The sequence below is a fragment of the Haliotis rufescens genome, unplaced genomic scaffold, assembly GCF_023055435.1.
Source record: "Haliotis rufescens isolate VD_foot unplaced genomic scaffold, xgHalRufe1.0.p SCAF_5, whole genome shotgun sequence".
Lineage (NCBI taxonomy): Eukaryota > Metazoa > Mollusca > Gastropoda > Lepetellida > Haliotidae > Haliotis > Haliotis rufescens.
Window position 1 is genome coordinate 50,285,521 of NW_025964223.1, and position 26,737 is coordinate 50,312,257.

Consider the following 26,737-nt stretch of genomic DNA (forward strand, 5'->3'; position numbering starts at 1 on the left):
CTAAGTCTGCTGCTCCTCTTGGTCCTCGTCCTGCCTGTTGGTGTGTTTGGACAGTGTTGCACTGACTCGCAACATGCTCTCAATCTGGGACATCTGTTCTTGGAGTTCCTTCACGACTATCTTTATGTTCGTTATGTCCCCTTGTATTCTTTCCTGGCCCTTCTGAACCTCATTCTGAGGAAGAATATTCACATGTCATGAATCAACCATCTTTCAGCATGCCTCATTATTTATAATTTCAGTCAGAATGTAACGTAAGATTATAAGGGCCTTTACAAGCAGATAAAACAGTTCATGTAAATTAGGTTAATTGTTTTCAAAACATTTATTCCCCTGTCAATGTTTTTCCCCAGATGCGGTAATGAAATGCAAGGAGGGCTCTGAACCTACTTTACTCAACAGGGAAACACGACAGCTCTCTCTCTCTCTCTACTCACCAGCTCTGGATTGAGAGCCTTCTGAATGGCCTGAGCAGACCTGGAATGCTGGTAGTTCAACAGCCTCCGAAATGGGTTACCAAGCCACTTGTTTGGTGTCAACGTTCTGCATCGGATGTACGTCTTCCGCCTAATGAAGTCGGGCAGGGATTTTTCTACGTCCAATGCCAAGTCAACCTACAGAAAGAATACAGAATCAGTTGTATTATATCCATCTGACAGACCACGATGACAACTTCACGTGAATAAAAGGCATGGCCCTTCTGTTTCATATTGCGACACACAGATACATATAATAATTCAGATTATTTAAAACAAGTTGACGGAAGTCTGTAAATAAATTAGTCTGGATCAGACAATCTAGTGATGACACACAATAAACCAAGTCACCGAACCCATGACCACACGATCCACCAAGTCGCCTGGTCAGCCATCGGAGACCTTACCAACGTAACATAAAGTACCCAGTTCTGTCAGAATGTCCCAATACCTATTATGAAGGTATCAAGAGTCAATGGATTCGGACTATATCACGATATCATGTTTGTGAATCACTTTCCAATAGTGATGATACGAGATGTTTAGTGCAGAAGTATTAGTTGTAAACAAAAACACAGCATGTATCAATGTATCTATTCACATTATCTAAGAGATACATCGAGAGAGGACTGTATGGATTCTCACTGTAGGAAGAGGTCGCAATTAAGCTAGGATGTTGCTCATACTATAAATCACTAGGACCAGGCTAAATTATTTACAGGTCGTTGTGATGTAGCTGGAATATTGTTGACTGCTGCGTTAACAACTAACAAACAAACAGTGGAACAAATGTTTTATTTTCCAGTATTGCTATGTTCATTCTTGAAATGGCTAATCCACCTCATTGCCGATATATGCCACCTACCTGCATAGCCATTATTTTGAGGGCAGCCTGACCCTGCACAGACTGGATATCATCTACAGCTAAACCAACCTGGGAGGGACAGACAGACATGTAACTGTATAGAGGGAAGTTTGTTTATTTCGTTGAGTGGTCTGACAGAACTGTGAACAGGTATTTTCACATTCTGCGACATTAAGAGACAAATTATCTACTTTGCCAGGCCACACGATGATAACTTGTTATATGACAAGTATAACCAAACATATATTCTTTTTAAATTACTACATATGTTTTAGTGTCTCCAACCTAATGTCTGATATTTCGGCGGCGTCATGTTTATTGACGTTAACGTCGTGGTGACAACTGAATGTTTTTTAAGGAGTGACAAAAAACTTCATTGTCATTCCCTCAGAAAATCTTGGCATTCCTAACAAGTTTGGAATACACAATTTTATTCTGCTAAGAAGGACTGGGATGAATGATCAGATTAGCTACAAAAGGATTAGCTACAGAGGAATGTATTAAAGCTGCCTACTGCCTGAATGCAATGTCACAACTATCAATTTTTCTCTCATGTGAGAGGTTTTACATGTGTGCGGTATTCGTTAAATCCGTCTCGTAAGTGTTGCAATTAAAAGTATTGTATGCACAGTTATAAATATGGCGCTGAACATGAAAAGCATTTCGCGGAATACAAAAATAAACTGCTTAATAGTTTTATTAATTCGGGTTTCAATGTTTAAGAGTCGATGGATCTCTAAACAATTTCTATCAAAATCCATAAATCTGTTCTTTCCATCAAGTTGTACAAGAACCTAGCAATAACCATTTGATAAAACCTTAATCATAGCCATTTGAGTTATTGCCATGTTTTACTCACGAGCAAGTTCATGGCGATGATTGACATGAGGATGAGGAAGATAACGAAGAGAAGATAGGAAGCTTCAGGAAAGAAGACTCGATCACTTTTGTCTGCTGCCTCAACTGATGTTGCCTTCCATTGCTCATTGAATATGGAATTAAAATCAATCTCGCCCATCATCATGACTCCTGTTTTGATCATTGCACTCGGGACATTTTGGAACGCAATCTGAAACGACATTCAACATCATTAATAGTATTTTAAAATTTGCTTTGCAATTCTCAGCTTTGATACAATGTAGGATAGATTATTTGCCAACCTGATTCTGGAACAAGGTGTAGAAGCCGAGTGAGAAGGCGACGATGAAGAGGAAGAAGACGACGAAGACCTGAATGACGGTGACGAAGACCTCTGTAAACATGACGATGAAGATACCAAACATGGGGTACTTCTGCATGAACAGCGCCAGCACCATCCACGCCAGGAACACAGACACAGCCCCCAAGGACCACTGCCAGTCCTAGAAACAAAAAGTCAGCTCTTGTTGTGAAGAAAAAACATGTGCTTGTTGCAGGCTCATGACAGTTGCCACATCATGTCAGAACGTGGACTTGGCAGCTAATGATTTCAATTCCGCTACTTGTGACTGCCAAAATTCATCATACTTCTACTAACCTGTTGGTCTTATAATCACAGGTAACTTTTCCTTTGTTGACAATAACAACCTTTGTCATTTATTCAAATATGAACCAATATCACGAGCAGCTCCTAAACATTGGGCTCACGTTTTAATAATCATCATGGATGCTGTCGAAGCATATGCCAAAAATTGGCCCAAAAGAAAAGATTAATCGGTTGAATGTCTTTCGGAGTAGATTAAGTCAGTGCGTGATGTTGTCATTGGTAGAATTCACAACTCGAAAAAGAGGAAACAGAGCTGGAATAAACCCATTCTGTCCCAGCCAACTTTCATCCAAAGTCTGGGATGCCCTACATGAAAAAATTGTGGTTATTCCCACTGACAAGGCCTCAAATAACATAACCTTTATATGAGCATCACTACATTTAATGTTTGTATAAAAGATTTTGGTGTAAGTGACTTGTCACATGATGCCACATACAAGGACAGTAACTATGAGGTCAGAATGTTAACTGAGGAAGAAATCTGCCAAAACCACGCATCAGTACTATCAACTCTTAAACCTGAACACGTGTCCATTCCTCTTTTGTTCTGGATTCCAAAGCTCCATACAATTTCCACTGAATTACCCACCTGGACTAGAAATAAAAGACACAGGTGAATGCAACTCATCTGTTTCATATTTAGACCTATGCATTAATACTCAAAATGACAACAAGAAAAAACTCTCCACAAAACGAAGGATGACTTCAACGTTCCAATAGCCAACCATTCCTTTATGTCGAGCAATATTCCAGCAGCTTCGGCCTTTGGTGCCTATATTTCACAAAATTTGAGGTACAATCGAGCATGCTCTTTCTACGAAGATTTCAAAGAGTGTCATAAGACTCTTGCTCTCGAAGTTGTTTTAAAAAGGTTACAGCATTCAAGGCCTTTGTAAAGCTTTCAAAATGTTTTATGGTAGACATGTGGAGAACCTTTCCAAATTTGACGCATCAGTGACGAAAATGATATCCGATGCAATTCCCTATTATGACTTGTACCATATGTTCCCGTGGTTTTTTTTCGGGCGAACAATTGACTACCCTTGCATGTGTTTATGATGGGTGACACCAGTGTGGCAGGATATGCTCTCGATTTGCGAATACTTGGTATCATCCCTAATTGATAGTGATTCATAAACACATGCTTATGACATAGTTGGAATCGTATAATGGACTCTGCTATTGGTAGATATTTCTTTTGAATATGGAAATGGGTTTTGTCACGTTTTCATTATTTGAACAGTTTTGCGGTCATATCACTGCCTGTTGTTTAGTCTTGGAGGAAAGCCAGAAGTGATGCAGGTCTTAGACGTTTTCAAATTTGGTGACACCCATGATAAGATGCCGACAAGCTTGGATATGATGCTGACAAGCACAGAATCACAATCAGGCGAATGTGAGATTTAAACCCAAGATGTTAGGAATCTGGCAGGCCCAGGGACTAATGTTTGCACTGCGTATTTGTGTACTGTAGATGTCTAGGTCAACCATACCCCCAGATCTTACATAACACGAACTCCTACAATGACATCCTCATCCTCACCAATCTGAAGCCTGTTTCCTTCTGACAGTCATTGAAGTCAATAACGAGGAGTAGAGCTGAGACATAAGTAATCCACTCAATCAGATTCGTCCAGCTGAAGTACGACAGCTTGGCTTGATAGATTTGTAGCAGCTGAAACAAATATTCTTACATTGTATATATGGGATTTCATAAGACACACAGAATGTATTGACAGAGATAATTCAAGTGAATATTTCCAAGAAAAGGTCACAAGTGAAAGTATGGCGAGTTTCAGGTTGATGTGAAGTACGTGTGATTATGATGTAGCCAAATTATTGGACCTGGAGACCCATTAAAAGTGGATGGTTAATCGGTGATGGTGGGGGTGACTTATGCTTTCATTTATGACAAATTGTCATGAACCCCTGAATAAAGAGATGCAAACATATATCTGAGGGATATTGGGATTCGTTGTCAAACCAATCCAGGGAATGAAGGACAAATTCAGGAAAGATCCAACATAACTTCACCTCTTTCAACAAGTGTAAGACAGCTAATACCATGATGACATTTTTAGCTCTGACAGCAATTAAAAGTTGTGGATAGACTGTAGTCAGCTGGTCACATGATCCCGAGGAAATGGCAGCGGCATCAGTGTTATTACTGAAACATAAAAATAACCACCTTGGTCAATGTAGAGAAGGGGCCACTTCATCACATGAATAATGACAGGTCCTATTTTCTGTTTATGTTTTGTTATACATCATAATAAATGCTATGACCACAAGCTCCCGCGGTAACACATCAAACACAATGTACATAGCAGGTGGTAAGTATTTACTTATTTACCATACAGACGTTCCGTTTTCACAAGCGTACTAAGCGTGAAGTTAGTTTTGTCCCAAAATACTGATTGTTTCAGGATTATTGGAGTACAGTTTTCAAATGGTAGATTGATGGGGGAAAAGAGACTGACAATGGCGCTGTATGATCAGGAACCTTCCAGTCCAGGGATTCAGACTAGTTCCCATTTGTTTTAAATGACTGATCATTGTCTGAAATGTCCTAAAGATTATTTCAAACTAAATTATAATATTGAAGAATTTCCTATGTAAACGTTTTAACATCCAATCACTGCTAGTCACAGATAGATTGCTCTAATATATGCTCCATGAATGGGCCAAACTTTCATTTCCAATATGGCTTCTGTAATAGCTTGTTTCCAAACACTAACTTAGAACATGGTGGTGGGGAGTGCCAGTACCTGTTTGTTTTTTATTTAATGCCAGTCAGCAATATATCAGCTTCATAGAACACCAGCCTGTAGATAATCTAGTTTTGGGTATGGTTAAACGAGGATACTATGGGGTAATGCACTTACAAGTTATATGGTGGTCGGGTCAACACGATGTATACCGTAAGGAACGTCAGGAACACCAGGTAGAAGAGAAAGGAGAGGTAGTACAAGACACTGCCGAATGTGTTCCACTTGTGATTCAACACGGACACGACGAGAGGATGAGCCAGCAGGCCCTTTCGACTCAAAGTCACCTGCAGAGTCAACAACAACACTGTAATCTATCTAACCCAAGTTTCACCCCGCCCAGTGGTACATTCATCCCCGTCCAGTGGTACATTCATCCCCGCCCAGTGGTACATTCATCCCCGTCCAGTGGTACATTCATCCCCGCCCAGTGGTACTTTCATCCCCGCCCAGTGGTTCCTTCATCCCTGTCCAATGGTACATTCATCCCCGCCCAGTGGTACTTTCATCCCCGCCCAGTGGTTCCTTCATCCCTGTCCAATGGTACATTCATCCCCATTCCGTGGTACATTCATCCCCGTCCAGTGGTACATTCATCCCCGCCCAGTGGTACATTCATCCCAATTCAGTGGTACATTCATCACATTCTGAGGGTCATTCATCACAATTTAGTGCATCATTCATCACCAATCAGTGGGACGTTCATCACTATTCAGTTGGTTATTCGTGGCCATTCAGGGGTACTTTCATTTTCATTCAGTGGATCATTCATTACCATTCAGTGGTACTTTCATCCCCGCCCAGTGGTTCCTTCATCCCTGTCCAATGGTACATTCATCCCCATTCCGTGGTACATTCATCCCCGTCCAGTGGTACATTCATCCCCGCCTAGTGGTACATTCATCCCCGCCCAGTTGTGCATTCATCCCCATGCAGTGGTACATTCATCACATTCTGAGGGTCATTCATCACAATTTAGTGCATCATTCATCACCAATCAGTGGGACGTTCATCACTATTCAGTTGGTTATTCGTGGCCATTCAGGGGTACTTTCATTTTCATTCAGTGGATCATTCATTACCATTCAGTGGTACATTCATCCCCGTCCAGTGGTACATTCATCCCCGTCCATTGGTACATTCATCCCCGCCCAGTGGTACATTCATTCCGATTCAGTGGTACATTCATCCCCATTCTGTTGGTCATTCATCACCATTCAGTGGTACATTCATCGCCTTTCAGTGGTACATTCATCACAGTTGAGGGGAACTTTTATCAACACACCTGTTTACTCTACCTACCATTATCATGAGGGGGTGGTTCATCTTGAGTTTGTTGGAGTCTGACGTGTACGGCTTGACATTTGTCAGTAACCTTCCGAATTCATCAAACGTCCCATAATCTAAAAAATATTTTCTTTTATTAAGAATTGCACAAATTGAACCAAACAATTATGCCGTTTTCACAAATATTATACTATGTCTTTAACATACATTTTTACCTTGATTCAGATTCCCAATCAGTTGAAAATATCTCACATTATCCCCATTCCCTAGAAAGCCAAGTAATTCACGATTATAGACCGGTAGCCCTCGTCAATCACAATGAAATGTTTTGAACGCATTGTTAAGCAGTTCTTACTCCTTGACGTCAGAGGCAAGTTTGACCCGCTTCAGTTTGATTACAGGTCAAAGCGGGACGTAGAACATGCAACAATAAGCCTCCTGAGCAGAATATATGAACTTTCAGAAACACCCAAATTCTATGCACGTGTACTTTTTGTAGATTTTTCATCTGCTTTTTATAAAATACAGCTACATTTAATGATTCAAAAACTTTTAGATCTTTCTGCAAATAGGTTTATCATTAAATGGATTGCCAGTTTTCTCCGAAAAAGAACTCAGCTTGTCATTGTTAATCATTGTCCATTCCACATGAAGCATATCAGCACTGGAGCCCCAAAAGGCTGTGTCCGGTCACCTGTTTTATTCACTATCTACTCCAATGACTGCAAAAGTACCCATGCCTACTGTTCCACTGTCAAGTTTGCAGACGACGCTGCACTTGTTGCTCTACTCACCGACTCAGAAACTGCTTTGGTACCACTTACCTTTCTTTATGAAGACGGTGTTTTGAAACTTGCCAGCAAAATTGTGAATGATTCGATGCAAGATCTGAATCATTACTTCACATATCTCCCTTCATGTTAACATCTTAAGTACTAATCTTCTAATCTGGTTTCTGGCCACTATTTTAAAGAAGTCCTGCACTTTGATTCATAAGTAGCTTTTCAATATTTTATTACCCAATTATACCTTGTCAAAGCATAGTGCTATTGTCGTTTTAAAGTCATTCACATCTTGTTGCATTACATGTTAACCTGCCTTTGTGTCTGTATTAATGTTACATTATCTTTACGTCTGTTCCAAATGTATACCAAATTTTGAAAAATCCGCAGTGATTAATTAGAAATTCTTCTCTGGGGTGACTCTTTGAATTAAACTTCTTATATTCTATACTGTGACAGACCTGCATAAATAGTGATATTTATGAAAAGATTAAGAAAAACAACAACAAAGTGTCAATATCATCGAATATCCCTGCTCGTGCACTGACCTACTTCCAGCATCATTGCAGGTACCACGCCAACTGCGGCAGCACATCCGAAAGTCAAATAGTTTCTCCTACCCATTCAAATGTAAACCTTGTGAGGTACTCAAGACATGGTATGAGAGGAGGCTGGGCGGGCCACATCCCAGAGGAGAATTATCCCCAATTACTGTTGAATTTTCAATGTAATTTTTGCATATATTTTTCATCGCTCATTGTATAATCCCCTGATTCCCATAGAGTCTTCTCTGATGGTGGTGGGGCATGCCTTATCTATTCAATGAGCTGTGTGATGTCCTTGTTACAATGAGCGAACCATGAACCAGTTTGGATCATAGAGTTACTATTGTAAGGAAGACAAAATAAACTTGGCTCCCAACTTTGAAACACGTGTTGTCTGCACCAATATTCCCGGATAGCTCAGTCCATTACAAATGAGGGGATGGACGGAATTTGAAATCTTTACCTGTTAACCAGCTTCAGTGCACTGTAGTGGACTTTTGTATTTGGGTACTTGTGTGTCAGGACAAACAACACATGAAATGTGGGTTAATGAATCAAGGGTATGTAAGCAAAAGAAACCCGATGCAGCACTGTCTCGATGGAGGACCACTCAGCCAAAGTGAGCACGCTCAACAGAGTGCGCGTGAAGTGCCTGATAAAGGAACTCGAATGGCGCCAAACAGCTAAAGAGCAGACCTTTTAGATTAGCAGCTTTGCAGTGAAAGCTGTAGAGGTCGCCACCCCTCTAACGGCATGGCCGTTTCATCGAAATCAGACTTGCATCCGTCCCAGGCTCTGGTTTGCTTGGTGGCAAGATTCAAGGGGATTGTTTTGGGAAAGGGAAGTTACCAACCACCTGGCTCACATACTGAAACCCAGGCCAATCCTCGGGCGCCTGTGAGTCGGTAAGGGAAAGATGGCACACAGAATTAAAGTAGGCCCTGTATACAGGAACCCAGAGCTGTTGGGCTTGGAGAATAAAGGATTCCTCCAGGCTTTTATCGCGACTCAACAGGTAGGCGAACTTCAGTTGACCAAGATAAAGGCTGAGGACCCAAAGTGCCCTCAATGTGCCTCATTATACGTCTACGACACAACTGAGGAATCCGACTGAGCCAGAGCCTCCCCCTCCGACACTTGCGGATGATCTTACTCGATCTACGCAAGGTGTAACTCCTCCAATGATATTTCTAGCATCGATGTAAAGTAAATGAACAGCTTGTCTTAACGTGTTGTGAAAGTGGGTAGACAGGAACATTGTGCCTCCTGATGACAAGGTGGTGATTATTTGTGATTCGTACCACTCTCATGGTCACGCTATCTGCTAGGTTTGTCTTAACAGGCATAGCAAAACCAAAAATAGTCAACATGTCGTTTGGGATCTTTCTGAATAGCATGTACAGTTGCCATATTTGACTGACTGTGAAGTTTGGTTACACTCCGTATGACTAACATACGATAGCTGCAAAATGTTATGTCTAATTTTTCATCGGCACACAGTGATTTAAGAGACGTAACACACCTGAATTTGATCCAGTTTCACTTGAGGTCTCTGGTTTTGAGGCCAGCCAATTTGCATATACATCATCCAGGAACTCATAGTTGAACGTGATTTCATAGCCGGGTCGCTCTGGGTTCTTCTGAGCTCCATAGCTCAGGCAGCGATCAAACACTCGCTTTGCCACATCTGGTTAATGAGAAATAATTGCTGATTAACCCGTATAGACACTAATAAAATGATACATCTCTGGATAGTGCTATGTTGCAGTGTATTTTGTAACTATATTTCCGATTACTGTAAGTGGCAGCAAATTGATTGAGGCGCTCGTACAATGTTGAGTTATGGTAGTGAACTTGATTTAGAGTGACCTCTCTTGGTTGTGTACAGTAAAAACTCCGTCCAAGTACGTGACACCTTTGTTAACCTCCCGGAATAGAGAGCTCGACTGTGAATGCATACGATTCAAGGCGGCATTTTTATCTAAAAGTGCGAGACGAGGGCGATTCGAGGCCTTCATTCCACAACCTTGGACTTATCTACTTGCCCTGTACGGATGGGATACCTATCGGGACACTCCGACTGTTCTGCCTGCTTCGGAGCACATGCTTCATTCAAGACATTCAACTGTGACAAATTTTGGACATTCGTGAGTGCACTGTCTTGTGTAGTAGGGCATATTTTTAATTGCTGCAGCTGCATTTTTTTGTTTTTGACCCATTGTATTGCCTTTTCTGATTGTAAACCTATTCCTGTGTATTTTAATTCGTGGATTGTTCATTGATCTTGTGTGTCTATTTACTGATTTAGTTCTGTAGATACTGATTTCTTGGTTAACCTTCGTGTTTCGATTTGGGAATCAGCACGTAACAGTTGAGAGATAGACCCCACTAACACCACGCCACAAACCTGCTTTGGTGAATTAAAGCCGACCCTTTATTTTGTGATCAAATATACAACTGAAAAATGAGGTTCAAAGATGAAACCTTATAACCAATCTCATCGACATGAACCAAAGGTCATTGAACAAGTCAGTCCGCCACTACCTAGCATTTGTAACAGGATCTATTATTCTGGTGATTGAATATTGGGTACGACAATGTAGGAGACTGCTTTAATGATCAGCTGATAGAGTCGAACCTGGCATCTTCCTGATGAGCTTCCTCATCGGTGTGTCTAGATGTCCTGTGTTCAGGTTCAGTGATGAGTGTCGCAACGCATCCTTCCAAACTTCAGAGTTGATAATCACCATGGCAACATCACTGTCATGAAAACACATGAACACATATCAGTGAACTTGACGTTAGTGAGGGCTGTAACTATTCACCGACCGTTCATTGCATCACTGCATCGTTAAGCATTGTTATACCATGCCTCCTTTGTCTTTGACCGGACATTAACTAATTCAGTTGTTATTTAAGCACCATGTGGCAATGACGGAACTTCTTTTTTCCCCCTATCATTTCCCTTGATGATAGAACAATTCACGAAAAACGTGTGTCGCCAGCAGGATTCGGACCTGGGAAGTCCCCACCGAAGGCTAACGAATCATGGAAGAAATGTTATGACATTAACAACTAAATTATCTGCCGGGGAAAGGAAACTATACACATGTCTTTCTATTAATTGGCTTAGTTATTCAAGATTTCACTAAGAATAGGTTACCATATTGCATGTGACAATATTATCTACGTATTAACAATTTATAACAATGTGAGTTACTGTCACAATAATTATGTTTTATGTTATGGTTGGCATGAAAATTTATTTTTATTTTGATAATCGTGATAAAACAAAACCTTCAAAATTAAATAACTTGAACTCACTTGTTGTGGTTTTCAATGGCGATACTAAGACTGTTTAGACCCTCGGAGTCCGGCAACGTGACATTTGCACCCCATTTAAGGAGGAGGCTTACTACCGCGGCGTGACCATTGCGACTTGCAAGATGAAGTGGAGTGGTCTGCAGTAAATGTGCAGAGTGATTGAGTGCTGGCATATGCCGGCAGGCACACCATAAATGGCATCCGCAATAGTATACCTATGTTTGTTTTCTATTTGATGTCTATAACAGTGAATGTGTCACTTTAATACCCTATAAGCAACAATGCTTGGAACATGTTGGTACTTCATCTACGATCATGTTAGGCATTTCTTACGACTGAGGCAGTGTTCTCCACTTTGATGGCAATGCTTACAAAATCATTTCTTGAAACTGATTCATTGATTACATCCTTAACTTGGAATCTAAACTATGTTATATCCATTTTCGCAGTATATCCCTGTGCGCGCCAATACTGCACTGCCACACTCTCGACAGAAAAGTAATTAAAAGCAAATAATATCCCCCAACTGTACATGTCGATGGTCGACCTGGTCTCTTGTACAGTTGACGGCTATTTGAAGCTGACCTTATTCATATCTATGTTGTGAATGGGTGCATCATGTTCCAGTAGGATTCGGCATGCCTTCAAACATCCTTTGGATGCTGCCAGATGCAGGGGGGTCGACTCATCATAAAGTCTCTTCCTAGAAACCAAAGAAGGAAGTATGTGAGAATGAGTTTCTCTCAAAGAGATTTCTGAGAAAGGGGTTCATCAAAAAAGTTTCTCAGAAAGGGGTTCACAAAATAGTTTCTCAGAAAACAGTTCAGTAATAGGTATTGAGGACAGACAAGAGGTAGACTTTTGTGAAAAATAGGTTCTGACAATAGGAAGACGAGGTTTGTTCTATATTGCTTCTCAAATCTTGCAGAAGTGTGTTAGATACTGCCTCAGAGAACTGACATAAGAAATGAGTCAAATATTGCTCTGATAACTGAAAAAGAGGGCTGTCAGAAATAGGCATGCTATATGAACATAATTTATTTATATAAGCTATAAAGTAACAACTCTTTATGGAGATGAGTCATTAAAAACAAATAAGTTTTTTTCTGTTAAATTCAAACTCTTTGATCCGAGATCAGTGCCCTTCAAGTGTCGATTTCATGAGCTTTTTAAAGAAATAGACCTATAATTGATCATCATGACATTTTTAATGTCGTCTATTTTGTCCCCTTCCCTTTGAATGTTAATCAGGCAAATATAGAACAAATATATTTGCCAAGCTTTTTATCAAAATGGTCAATTAGATTTTAAAAGAAATACTGCTAATTAACACGTCTGTCCTCCCTGACCTATAACAACACAAACCACATACATGGTAACATCTGCTCCTAACTCCAGGAGTAGTGTCACTGCCTTGTCATGCCCCTGCATGGCTGCCAGATGTAGGGGAGTGTTGGAGATCGCATCCCTGTCATTGACTGACGACTTGTCACGCTTCACCAACTCTCTCACAATGCTGAAAGACCAAGAAACAGTTTCTTGATTAATCAACACATTGACTTAGTATCTTAGATTTTCGACCACGTTTCTAGGTTCCTTTTTTATTCGTGAACACTTGTACACATAACCATCACGAGTACTGAAGGTACAGTTCCAGCCTGATTAGAACTGTTTCACTGAAGTCGAAAAGGTAACAGTCAAAGGTGTTTCGCGAACATCTGGTGTCATTTTCAGTGATCCATTTATGTAATGTTCACCTCTAGTTTTCCTCTTGTCTCATCATGTAATCGCTAAACTGAGGGACTAAAAGGGAATACAGAGATGTTTCTGATGTCATGGGCGTGAAAGGCTCGGTTTAAACCACTGGCATTGTGGCCCCAATGGGTTAAGAGTCTGTACGCTGTATATATGCAACATTACTTCCTGCAAAAGTAGTTACCTTATCCTGCCACACTTGGCAGCGAGGTGTAATGGTGTCTGTTGGTCTTCATTCCTGCTGCCGAGAAGAGCTCCATTCTCAAGTAATGTCTAGAAAATAAGGATGAGCTGAAATGTTTCTCGGAAAAGAGTTCAAGGAAACACACACCCCAACAATTTTTCTGGGGTACACATACTGAGAAAGCAACAAACTACACAAAGAATTCGAAGTCGCAGTTGAATATAATAGCGGCGATCTGGTAAGAAACCAACATGACATTGGACTTACGTCCCTTCCTTCTCATGTGTTTACGACATACAACTGGACAACCGGTTCCAAAGAACTGCTCAATGCTCTATCACCCCAGCATTCAACTTTGCATTATTTGTATGGCTGCTTTGGGGGAAGTTTAAACCATCATTTTATGTGTTTTTCATTCACATTAGTGTACTTTGTTTATCTTTTCATGAAGACAACATACAGCACATATTTTTTTCTTAATAAAAATATATTTCCTTTCTTTCTATATTATATACAAATATATTACAAATAGTGCTTTTACCAATCAAATACCCTTTAAATTATCTCTGTAATAAAAACTACTTCACAATTATTTTTCTATGATAAAAACTTGTTTACATTTTACACTGCAAGTATACTTCAGTTTATCTCTCTATGATAAAACATGGGGCCTTTAAGATTTTAACAATGCAATCATACCTCAATGTAAAGAAAACCTACCACATGTTAATTTATATTTTATGACGAATTGCTAATCTCTGAGATGAAGGATGGAAGCCTATCTTACCACTAGGATCTCGCTGTAACCTTCCTGAGCTGCAACATGCACAGGATTGGTGACATAGCTTTCATTTCCATGGATCATCCGCTTCACGTTTGGGTAAGACAACAGTTTCTAGAAAACAATTTATTTTCAACTGCAGATTGTACACCTCTAATACCCTATAGGTGTACCAGAGGCGTAAAAAATATTTTAACCAATATTTACAAATATGTTTCTGTACAACAACTTTATATGAATATTGACATGTTCTGTATAATTAACTTATCTTTACTCTTGAACAAAGATAGGATTTTTATGATATTTGGCTAAATGTAATACGCAGGTATATGTTTTCTCCTTAATGTGTACAAGTAAAAAGTGATATTCATCCTCGATAGCTAGGATATCGCAAAACTTGCATTATCGTTCTGTTCTCTCAGAACTTTAGTATATCGCCCACTCTCGTTTGAGAGATCATGAGAGGAACATCTAAATCCTGACAAAGCAATACCATATGTGTTTTCTTATGTCCACTACATAATGAAGTAATAACAGTCAATGCTTTTAATTTATCGATGTAGATAAAACAAAAAGCTGTCGTTACATTCTTCAGATTTCTGAGAAGAATTCTAATAAGGGGAATGGGTGTTTATGAATTTCGATTCCAGAAGAAAAATCATAACTAACCCTCAGCACTGGAGCTTTGTTTTCTTCCGCTGCCAGGAAGATGACGGTTTTGTCGTTCTTGTCGACAGCAGTGTAATCTGCACCTTTCTGTAACAAGAGCTCCACAGTCTCGACGTGACCGTATTTCACAGCCAGCAGAAGGGGGGTGTAGTTGTCTTTGTCACGTCGATTAATCTTTGCACCGCTGTAACCACGGAAGCATAGCTTGTTTAACGTGTTTACCAGCACAATACCAGCAACCGGCACTACTTTCAATATTATTGACAGAGCAGTTATGTAGATTTGAAGAAGCTTGTGTTGTGAAGTAGGAAAGAAATGGTCTGACGAAGCCTTGATGGGAGATGTTGCTTAGGGTCTAGTTGTCTAATAATCAACAAGTAGAATAGGTCTTCAGCAACCCATGCTTGCCGTAAAAGGCGACTATGCTTGTCGTAAAAGGCGACTAACGGGATCGGGTGGTCAGACTCGGTGACTTGGTTGAGGCATGTCATCGATCCAAATTGCGTGGATCGATGCTCATGATATTAATCACTGGATTGTCTGGTCCAGACTCGATTATTTACAGACCGCCGTCATATAGCTGGAATATTGCTTAGTACGTCGTAAAACAACAAACAAACAAACAAACCAATAATCAATAATATTTCTTTTTCTCAAATATTGTAATTTTGTTGGTTGCCCTTTAACTATTAAAAACTACACTATGCCAATAGCACGATGCTTGTTACAATTCACAAAGACCAATTCAAAGTGGTGGTTACTATTTTTTGCCGGTTTCACAATAACAAATCAAAGTGGACGTTTAAGTCTTACCTAAATAGTTTAAAGAAGTTGGTTAATGTTTATTGGTATTTTGATTTATCTTAAGTTGTAATGGTCACTTGCTTTGATGACCTGTTCATACAATGTCCAGGTGTCTTACACTCCGGTTAGAATATAGGTCCCTAGCAACGTATGCTTGTCCTAAGAGGCGACTAAGACTCGTGGACTTGGTAGATTGTATGTCATCGTATCCTAAATTCGCAGATCGATGCCATTGATGTTAATCACTGGATTGTCTGTTCCAGATTCGATTATTCACAAACCGCCGTGATATAGCTGAAATATTTCTGAATGCGACGTTAAACAACAAGCAAATACATTGTTATATCGTATGTGTTTATAATTATAAGATGCTCACTTGTTTCAAAGAACTGTGGTGGATAATGTCATTCCAACAAAAGAATCAAGATGGCTTACTGATCAACAAGATACTTCACAACATCCAGACGACTGAACACAACTGCTTTGTGTAATGGAGTTGCCTGTTCGTAATTCAACACATCAATACGGGCCTTGTGTTCCACCAGCAGCTTGACATTCCGGATGTCTCCTGACATGGCGGCCAGATGGAGAGGATGAATGTCGTGTTTCCGGGGTTTATTCACATAAGCACCTGCAGAACATCAGAAGACTCAGTGACGCCTTGTTCATGTGGGAATTGAGGCCCATCACAGACCACACAATTTTCCAAACTATTTCTTGCATTGAATTTCTTCTTAAATTTACATAAATAATAACAAAGTTGTTTTCCAAAATATCAGGAGTGAGTGTATGTTGTTTAACACGCCAGCATTATTTCCGCAATATCACGACAGTCGGCAATAATCAAGTCTGGACCAGGCACACCAGTGGCAGTAAACATAAGCCACGATCCACGCCATCGGGTTACAAATGCATACAATCGGACATTCAAAGACGCATCCGGGGATAGATTTCAAACTACAGATGTTTTCAATGCATACTTAAGTTGACCCACCTTTCTTTAAGCAGAGTTTGGCCACATCATAATGTCCGTTGTCTACCGCCAGATGGAGGCACGTGTTCATTTCCACGTCTGTATCTGTCACCATCTACATGAGGAACACAGTATGTAATAATATAAATGTTTCATGTTTCAGTTCTAAAGTCACTTTTAAAGAAATCCAAGACACATAAAAGGCAGCATTTTATATAATCAATGTTTTATGAGCTAATCCACTAGGGAAAATTACAACTAGAGATAAGTGTTACGAACAGTGACATATTGTGTGTGACATACATATGTCCTTTGATTCTTAAATAACAAACTTTATTTCACTGACCGATTACATTTACTTTGTGATTTGGGTATTAGTTTAGAATAACCATAAAATATGGGGAAGTTTGTCTTGTTGCAGTTTGCAAAATTAAGAACTGGGGTTACAAGATTAGATTCCCATGAATAATGAGATTTAGATATGTGCCTACCGTGCATCAAAAGTATGATCTGACATAGTTTAAGCTAAAGTTCTTTAGAGTATAGTGTTTGTAGAGTTTGTATTTTTTAAGTACTCATACTGGAGTGACTGCAGTATTTCCGATTCTGAGCATGGCCTTGGTGAGAGTCACTCACACTTGTAAGCGTCACCCAGCCACCCGCATCACGCGCTCCAACATCAAACAACATCTGCGCAAAGGAGACGTTTCCCGTTGAACACGCATGATGCAGCGGTGTGGACATCTTCATGTCTATGCATCGCAGGTTGGCACCCGCCTCGATCAACATGACTGCCACGCCCTCCTGGCTGTGTATGGCTGCCACGTGGAGGGCTGTGAAAAGCTGCTTGTCTTCAGCCTGCCAACCACATATACAAATGTGAAATAATACCAATGTCACAACAGCAACTGTAAAATTGTGTAATGATTTCACGACTACCATACACTTTTCCTGAATTAATAAATAGTGCCTCGACTCTGTAGCTCACCTTCGTAAGTAGTCAACACTGTAAAATGTCAAGAATGACATGCATTTATCATTAGCTTCTGTCAGCATTGATACTTAAATATTCAGGTGCTGATGATTGCCATTTCCAACCTTTTGAGATAACCATGTTTCGGAAAAGTCAACTGAATGTGTATTAGCCACTCACATGAACTTGATTTCCTGCAAGGCTCAGCAGATATCTGACAGCAATTTCATTCCCGCTCATGGCAGCAAGATGTAGAGGTGTCTGTCCATAGATGTCCCTGACATCGACTTTGGCACCATTCTTGATCAGGAACGATACACAGCTGTCTCCAGAGTTATTCACGGATTGAAGGAGGCCAGTGGCTGTAATCTGGCAACAGCCAAAGACAAATGTGTATGTAAGCATATAGACATGCTTTTGTACATGTTGAATCAAAATTCTTTGAAGAATATTATTGAAACCATTGATTTGATCATCAATGCAAAATGTCAACTTGGTTTCAGAGGAGATGTCAAAATATGTTTAGTTCTTTTGATTATGGAAAGGGTTTTGTCGCTTTTATTTGTACACGCTACATCTACCGTGAATGCATGCGATCCCTTACCGACCCGCTAATTTAACTTACAAATGAAGCCATGGCCTGGTTTCAGCGAGAGGGAAGCCAGTGAGTGCTGAGATGAATGTGCGCTCAGATTTCATCGCAAAAGCGGCAATATCTCTCTTGTAACATGTGCAACATCCTTGCTGTCATCTACACATTACTTCAATATCAAACAATGTAGAATTTACACAAAATGCAGGACATTTGACTACCGAGAGATGTAATCGGCCTCATTCCATTACTTGAGTAACAATGGACACCCGTGACTACTTGACCACTTATCGGCTCAATGTAATCACGGGTGGACACCCGTGACTACTTGACCACTTATCGGCTCCATGTAATCATGGATGGACACCCGTGACTACTTGACCACTTATCGGCTCTATGTCATCATGGATGGACACCCGTGACTACTTGAGGTGAGGTGAAATGGGGTTTAACGTCGCGTCGAAGATTATTGCACTTATATAGCGACGTGCATGAACGTGTATGTGTTTGTGGGGCTGCTGGTACTAGTCCGGACTGATGCCGATTTATAGTGCTAGCTCACTGAGATACCATGCCGCAGTTTAACATGAATACCCCACTCAGACACAGTATACTGACTCCAAGCCGACCAGTCCTTGTTGTCGAGCGCCAGACAGGGTAACAACAAGTACCATCTTTTAACGTCTTTTGGTATGACGCGGCCGGGGATCGAACCCCGGACCTTCCGCTCTCCGGGCGGACGCTCTACCACTAGACCACGGAGGCGGTCCGTGACTACTTGACCACTTATCGGCTCTATGTACTCATGGGTGGACACCCGTGACTACTTGACCACTTATCGGCTCTATGTACTCATGGGTGGACACCCGTTACTACTTGACCACTTATCGGCTCTATGTACTCATGGGTGGACACCCGTGACTAATTGACCACTTATCGGCTCTATGTAATCATGGATGGACACCCGTGACTACTTGACCACTTATCGGCTCTATGTACTCATGGGTGGACACCCGTGACTACTTGACCACTTATCGGCTCTATGTAATCATGGATGGACACCCGTGACTACTTGACAACTTATCGGCTCTATGTACTCATGGGTGGACACCCGTGACTACTTGACCACTTATCGGCTCTATGTAATCATGGATGGACACCCGTGACTACTTGACCACTTATCGGCTCTATGTACTCATGGGTGGACACCCGTGACTACTTGACCACTTATCGGCTCTATATACTCATGGGTGGACACCCGTGACTACTTGACCACTTATCGGCTCTATGTAATCATGGATGGACACCCGTGACTACTTGACCACTTATCGGCTCTATGTAATCATGGATGGACACCCGTGACTACTTGACCACTTATCGGCTCTATGTACTCATGGATGGACACCCGTGACTACTTGACCACTTATCGGCTCTATATACTCATGGGTGGACACCCGTGACTACTTGACCACTTATCGGCTCTATGTAATCATGGATGGACACCCGTGACTACTTGACCACTTATCGGCTCTATGTAATCATGGATGGACACCCGTGACTACTTGACCACTTATCGGCTCTATGTAATCATGGATGGACACCCGTGACTACTTGACAACTTATCGGCTCTATGTACTCATGGGTGGACACCCGTGACTACTTGACCACTTATCGGCTCTATGTAATCATGGATGGACACCCGTGACTACTTGACCACTTATCGGCTCTATGTACTCATGGGTGGACACCCGTGACTACTTGACCACTTATCGGCTCTATATACTCATGGGTGGACACCCGTGACTACTTGACCACTTATCGGCTCTATGTAATCATGGATGGACACCCGTGACTACTTGACCACTTATCGGCTCTATGTAATCATGGATGGACACCCGTGACTACTTGACCACTTATCGGCTCTATGTACTCATGGGTGGACACCCGTGACTACTTGACCACTTATCGGCTCTATATACTCATGGGTGGACACCCGTGACTACTTGACCACTTATCGGCTCTATGTAATCATGGATGGACACCCGTGACTACTTGACCACTTATCGGCTCTATGTAATCATGGATGGACACCCGTGACTACTTGACCACTTATCGGCTCTATGTAATCACGGATGATGGAGGAACGTAATAGTCACACCCCTCTAAGTATAAGTATATTGACGATGCAGATGAATGAATGATATGACAAAGCACCTGACACAGCTTACCCCAACCATGCATAATACCCAGAACAAATTCATCTAAGAGAATTATAAAATTTTGGAAAAAATGCTGTGTTGATAGTGTTTCATTCTCGTCGCAAGTGTAAATTTTCACATCTGAACACATTTTAGCTAACTTAGAGTTCAAAAGGAAATCAACAACTACCCAAGTTGATTGATAATTTCTGTTTCTGTTTGTCAGCAATATTCCAGCTATATGACGGCGGTCTGTAAATAATCGAGTCTGAACCAGGCAATCCAGTGATCGACATCATGAGCATCGATCCACGCAATTGGGATCGATGACATGCATCAACCAAGTCAGCGAGCCGGTTAATAATTCACAAACTGAACTATTAACAAATGCGGATGTACAGATACGGTGGCATTACCTCAAATCATCTGTATCCGTGAAGATCTGGGGTAGAATAGGTCTTCAGCAACCCATGCTTGCTTTAAAATATGACTATGCCTGTCGTAAAATGCGACTAACGGGATCGGGTGGTCAGGCTCGCTGACTTGGTTGATGCAACAAACCAACCAACCCATACAAATCATCTGAACATGCTCAATACAATTCAAGTGTACTGTACACAAGATCCTTGTGATATTACTTCCTGCAGTAATATCTGAACTTCTATTTTACGACTTGGGTATTTGTTGTATTGTAAAATGCGGTTCTGTTGAAGGAGTGTGTAATGTACACGTGGACAAGAATGTTTAACTAGTGAAATTATCTGCTGGTATGTTCTGTTAGCCCTGTGTGTTATTGGAGTTGTTCATGCATTTCTGTACATTTATACACATACACATTATATCAGTATTGTGAACATTACATATTATTGGTATCTTATTTTAGGTGAAAATCTTGACCTAGGTAGATCGCATATTATACATAAGAGGACAGCACTCACATTTCCTTCACCTGACTCCCCTTCTTCAGAGCTGTTCGTCTCCTTCCTCTTGATCTTTCCCTTGTGGTATTGGGCTGCGGTGTGGAGGGGGGTGATGTCTTCGTTACCTCTCATGTTGGGGTCTGACAAATCAAGTTAGTCAACAGAGTACTCTAACCTAAGTAGTGTGTCTCGTCTGACCTAATCGACCCGTGAAGATGCGGGTAGAATAGGTTTTCAGTAACCCATGCTTGCCGTAAAAGGCGGCTGTGCTTGTCGTAAAAGGCGACTAAGGGTATCGTTAGGTCAGGCTCGCTGACTTGGTTGATGCATGTCATCGTATCCCAATTGCCTGGATCGATGCTCATGATTTCAATCACCGGATTGTCTGGCACAGATTCGATTATTTACAGACCGCCGTCACATAGCTGGATTATTGCTGAGTGCGGCGTTAAACAACAGATAACAAAAGAAAACATCTGCCCTTCTACATATTATATTCACTGCCTTTGACAGTGTGATCTGCATGAAGACCCGGCGGAGAACCTATTCCATCAATATCCATTATCACAGACAACTTTACAGCTATATTGCTGCTGGCATGTGTAGAGGGCTAGCTCGAGGTGGGATAAATGGACATTAGCCCAATAGATAGGTCAAATTGGAGTAAAACTCTGAGATATATGAGGGAAGAAAATTATCAGACATGTTTAAGTGGTTTGCAGTTAGATTTTTTCTCTCTCTCATGCTTGAGGGTATTATCTTTTGTCATAAGCTAGTACATACATGAAGCTAGGAATGGCTACAGTGAATGCAAACAGCACCTTCAAGAGAAAATGCAAATCAGCTTGGGTCAAAGACTTGCTCATGTTCAGATATTACAAGAACACTTCCTGAAAACTTCTGTGTCATGCATTTTTGCCTAACCTATCATTTCATCTTCGTTTACAATTATCATGGTCAAGTTCTCAGTCTCATGAACACGATTTCTAAAACGTTACGTCATTTCATCATGCAGATCCTGTGAGCTTTGTCATTCCTTGTCCTATTGGGATAACCTGCCACATGATTGCGGGACCATTGTTTTACTGGGGACCAAATGATACAGCATAGCATAAACAATGCATGTAGCCATTTGATTACTGGAGAAAAAAATGTGTTAATTAGCAATATACAGTGAAATCTCATCACCATCAGACAAGGATTTCTTTAAAATCAATTTTAAAAAATTGCTTACAGATTCCACTGACACTAAAACATAAAATAATAAAAATTAAAATAAGAGAAGTACTTTTTGTAATGAAGGCACGTTTACTTTAATAAATTAATGCATGCAGCAGGTTAAGCTGCAAGTAGATGGGCAACATATTTAGCATCTTTTTGAAGAAGGATAAATCATCTGAAATATATTTATTGTTATTGCATTTGCCATCTACAGAAAATGATTCTTCACACAAAAGATCCCATAACCAAGAAATAAAAAAGGTGTGGCATTATGAACATGGGTGTATCACTTTTCACCAAATCTGGGTTAACAAAACAGTTTGAGACATCTTTATAGCGAGCGGCGTCGTGCAGCAGAGTCAAGTCTTATAACAATACCTGCACCAGCCTCCACCAGCTGCTTGACCACACTGAGATGGTTGTAGCGAGCGGCGTAGTGCAGGGGAGTCAAGTCTTATAACAATACCTGCACCAGCCTCCACCAGCAGCTTGACCACACTGAGATGGTTGTAGCGAGCGGCGTAGTGCAGTGGAGTCAAGTCTTATAACAATACCTGCACCAGCCTCCACCAGCAGCTTGACCACACTGATATGGTTATACCAAGCGGCTTAGTGCAGTGGAGTCAAGTCTTATAACAATACCTGCACCAGCCTCCACCAGCAAATTGACCACACTGAGATGGTTGTAGCGAGCGGCGTAGTGCAGTGGAGTCAAGTCTTATAACAATACCTGCGCCAGCCTCCACCAGCAGCTTGACCACACTGAGATGGTTGTAGAGAGCGGCGTAGTGCAGGGGAGTCAAGTCTTATAACAATACCTGCACCAGCGTCCACCAGCAGCTTGACCACACTGAAGTGGTTGTAGCGAATTGCGTAGTGCAGGGGAGTCAGGAATTTGTGGTCCAGTGCATTCACTTTCTTCTTGAGGAGGCCACTGATGCCCTGCAGAGCAGTCTGCATGTTAGACTCGTCTCCATATCTGGCACACTGGAGGGAAGTGGTTAACATAATATTTTGCTTAGTTCAACAACATGAGTGTTATAATACTGGTTACACTGACAACAATAATTAAGTATGCGTGTATTCGTGTTATTTCGTCGCAGGTGGTCAGAATACAGATCATTTTTTCACTTTCACGAAGATGTTTGAAATCACATTGCTTATACTAACTAATACTTACTTATAGATTTCGCAACTATTGCGTTGAGTACTTTGTTTTCATGACTTGGTCATTATTTCTCAGAGAATGAAGTGCATAGACGATTGGACCATGTACAATGTATCAGGGCCTTTTGGATGTAACTATTGCAAAACCGTTAGTATTAGTATGACAAGAGCCCCTGCTCACACAATATGCAAATTCACTGTGTTTATTCAAATTAATATCAATGCCTATCATTTTTAAGATTTAAGTTTTGTTTGTGTGTTGTTGTTTTTTTGTTTAACGCCGCACTCAGCAATATTCTAGCTATATGACGGCGGTCTGTAAATAATCGAGCCTGGACCAGACAATCCAGTGATTGACATCATAAGCATCGATCTGCGAATTTAGGATGCGATGACATGCCTAAATCAAGTCAGCGACTTGATCACCCGATCCCGTTAGTCGCCTCTTACGACAAGCATAGTCGCCTTTTACGGCAAGCATTGGTTGCTGAAGACCTATTCTACCCCGGATCTTTACTGGATTTAAGATTTAAGTAGGTGGTTACTGGGTTAAAATGGTTACGAAGGTAGCTCTGATCACAGTTAAATCACGCGTGTGTACTAAATTGATAGCCTTTGTCTCTTATGGTATGATGCTGATAGACCAAGCATCATTACTGAGATGAGTTTGAGATTTAAACCCATAATCACCGGATCCTGGCTAGCTCTCCACAACCAACTGTAGTACCTTTGCCCAGTGGCCCACCTGTGTCACCATTAACGCCGCGATCAGCAATATTCCAGTTATCTGACGGCGGTCGTGCAAATAATCGTGTCCGGACCAGACAATCAAGTGATCGCCATCACGCCATCACGCTACCACGCAATTGGGATACGATGACATGCATCAACCAAGTCAGCGAGCCTGACCTAACGATCCCGTAGGTCGCCTCTCACAAGCATAGTCGCCTCTTACCACAAGCATGAGTTGCTGAAGACCTATTCTAACCCGGATCTTCACGGGTTAGTGATGTTTTAAGTTAGAAACTTAAATAAATGGAATAAAAAGATGCTAGTGTCATAAACTTAGGAACATTACCGATAACTTTCTCAAAATTATCTGGATGTCCTCATTTGTTTAATATGTCAGTTTCTGGAGTTCAAAACGCTCTCATCACAAATCACAAATATTTTATAACGCCTTACATGTTCATCACCTATTGTTATCTTACGACCAGTTGATACCTCTACAAAATGCCTCATATTTTGAAAAAAGTCACCCACCTCTACGTTGTATTAGATGATAATCTAAAAGGGGCAAAAGTAATAAAGGCGTGGTCAAACATATCAAATTTATCAACCCATGAAAAATGACCTGCAGACGACAATGTGTACTTACTTGGTGCAGGGTAAGATTAAGTGCCTCTGAACTGTCGGCGCGCTTCATACCCGAGGATGGGACGGTTGATCCAGGGACATCGCCTGTTTTGGGGGTCAGGTTCGCCATTTCCATCACAGCCTTGTCGGCAGAACTATCTGACAATCGTCTAAATTGACCAAGAGCAAGTGAGTCAGACATTTTGTCTCACGAATCCAAATTCCTGAAGACAGATAACAGTACATAAGTGCTTAACCGCAAAAGCTATTTAAGCAGTTTGAATCAAACAAAGTCAGTTGAAGTCATTAGAATATATTGTCAAGCGGTTAAGATATACATAAACGACGGAAAACCTGTGTTGTGAAACGTTTCAAGGTGGTATGTTTATGCGAGCAATGTTGCGGATGGATACCCCAAGTATCTACCGTGACACTCCTATGCTATGACACAATGGAGACCGCAGGACCCTGAGACACAATGGGCCAATTTGGCAGTTTCTTGTTTATATGAGAATATCAATATTGAAAACAACATTCGAGATAGTTGATACTGATAATCAAATGTGTGAAGGTAGCAGGCCTACTTTCTACAAGGCCAGGTCGAGCTGTTTTAATAATACATGCTCTACCGTTGTTTTGATGCCTAATTCTCAGTGATGGTCTACACTCGAGACAAAATGACTTCACTCTGGGGCAGTGGGGCAAAGATATCATTTTCAGTAATTCTCCTTGAGCATCATAATTTTGGCCTGAAGTTTATCGAATGTCAATGTTTTCGAAACGGCCATTGGTAAACGTAACGTCATAGCATCGCATTGTCGAAAATAAATGAATATGACGTCATCCATTGTTCATGCCGCCATAGACGATTTTAGGTGACTTTGTCCCAACATGATTTTCTCAACTTGTGATAAGAAAACGAACAATTTTCTAAGTTTTCTGAAAGTGTGTGTGAGTTAAATTTTCTCAGAAAAAAATATTGTATATATAAAATGAAAGGTATATGAATGGAAGGTATGCATACACAGTGATATTAAACTGAAGTCATGTGTATTTTCCTATTGGTTTCGTTTGTCGTATAACATTTTGTAATGCATCGTTACCTCAGTATTATAAGTAACACGTACTGGAGATATCTATGCCAAAGTGTCTCTTATACAAATAACATAAATAGCTACTTGCCCACAGAAGCATCATGGAAGACACGTATAGCACTACATGAATATTCATTGAGGGTTATATTTTTCGTGATGTAATCATCGCTTCCGTGGCCTAGATGATTGGGCGTCTGCCAGGAGAGCAGGAAGTTAGTGGTCCGATCCCGGCCGTGTCACACCAAAACACGTGAAAAGAGGGTACCTGTTGCTACCCTTCCTGACGCTCGTTATTGAGGGATGACAAAAAGGCTGGTCTGCTAGGAGTAAGTATACTATGTCTCAGTGGGCTAGAACTATAAAAGCAACACACAAACACACACACACACACACACACACACACACACACACACACACACACACACACACACACACACACACACACACACATGTGTAAAAAGGTTCTGAGGTTTGGTGA

The 26,737-nt window shown here is 41.0% G+C and overlaps 1 protein-coding gene across 1 annotated transcript; it reads right to left on the reverse strand.

Annotated features, from left to right (window-relative positions):
- On the reverse strand, positions 1-25,367 carry LOC125373318 (transient receptor potential cation channel subfamily A member 1 homolog). The gene is made up of 24 exons (XM_048384323.1): positions 25,188-25,367; positions 23,461-23,629; positions 21,440-21,561; positions 17,892-18,080; positions 17,375-17,596; positions 16,760-16,853; positions 16,201-16,396; positions 14,962-15,145; positions 14,299-14,406; positions 13,512-13,600; positions 12,945-13,088; positions 12,158-12,275; positions 11,573-11,709; positions 10,887-11,008; positions 9,771-9,935; positions 6,937-7,037; positions 5,752-5,921; positions 4,901-5,033; positions 4,410-4,541; positions 2,502-2,702; positions 2,201-2,410; positions 1,342-1,410; positions 438-614; positions 1-174 (listed from the first exon to the last, which is right to left on the reverse strand). The coding sequence occupies exons 1-24, from the start codon at positions 25,365-25,367 to the stop codon at positions 1-3; spliced, it is 3,606 nt and encodes a 1,201-aa protein (XP_048240280.1).
- Positions 25,368-26,737: the final 1,370 nt, after the last annotated feature.

Coding starts and splice junctions, on each gene's coding strand:
- LOC125373318 (XM_048384323.1), bottom strand. CDS start 25,367: ATGTCTGACTCACTTGCTCTTGGTCAATTTAGACGATTGTCAGATAGT. Junction 5,922..6,936: donor ACCACCCCCTCATGATAATG/GTAGGTAGAGTA, acceptor TTGACTCTGCAG/GTGACTTTGAGTCGAAAGGG. Junction 1,411..2,200: donor TCATCGCCATGAACTTGCTC/GTGAGTAAAACA, acceptor TGTCCCTCCCAG/GTTGGTTTAGCTGTAGATGA.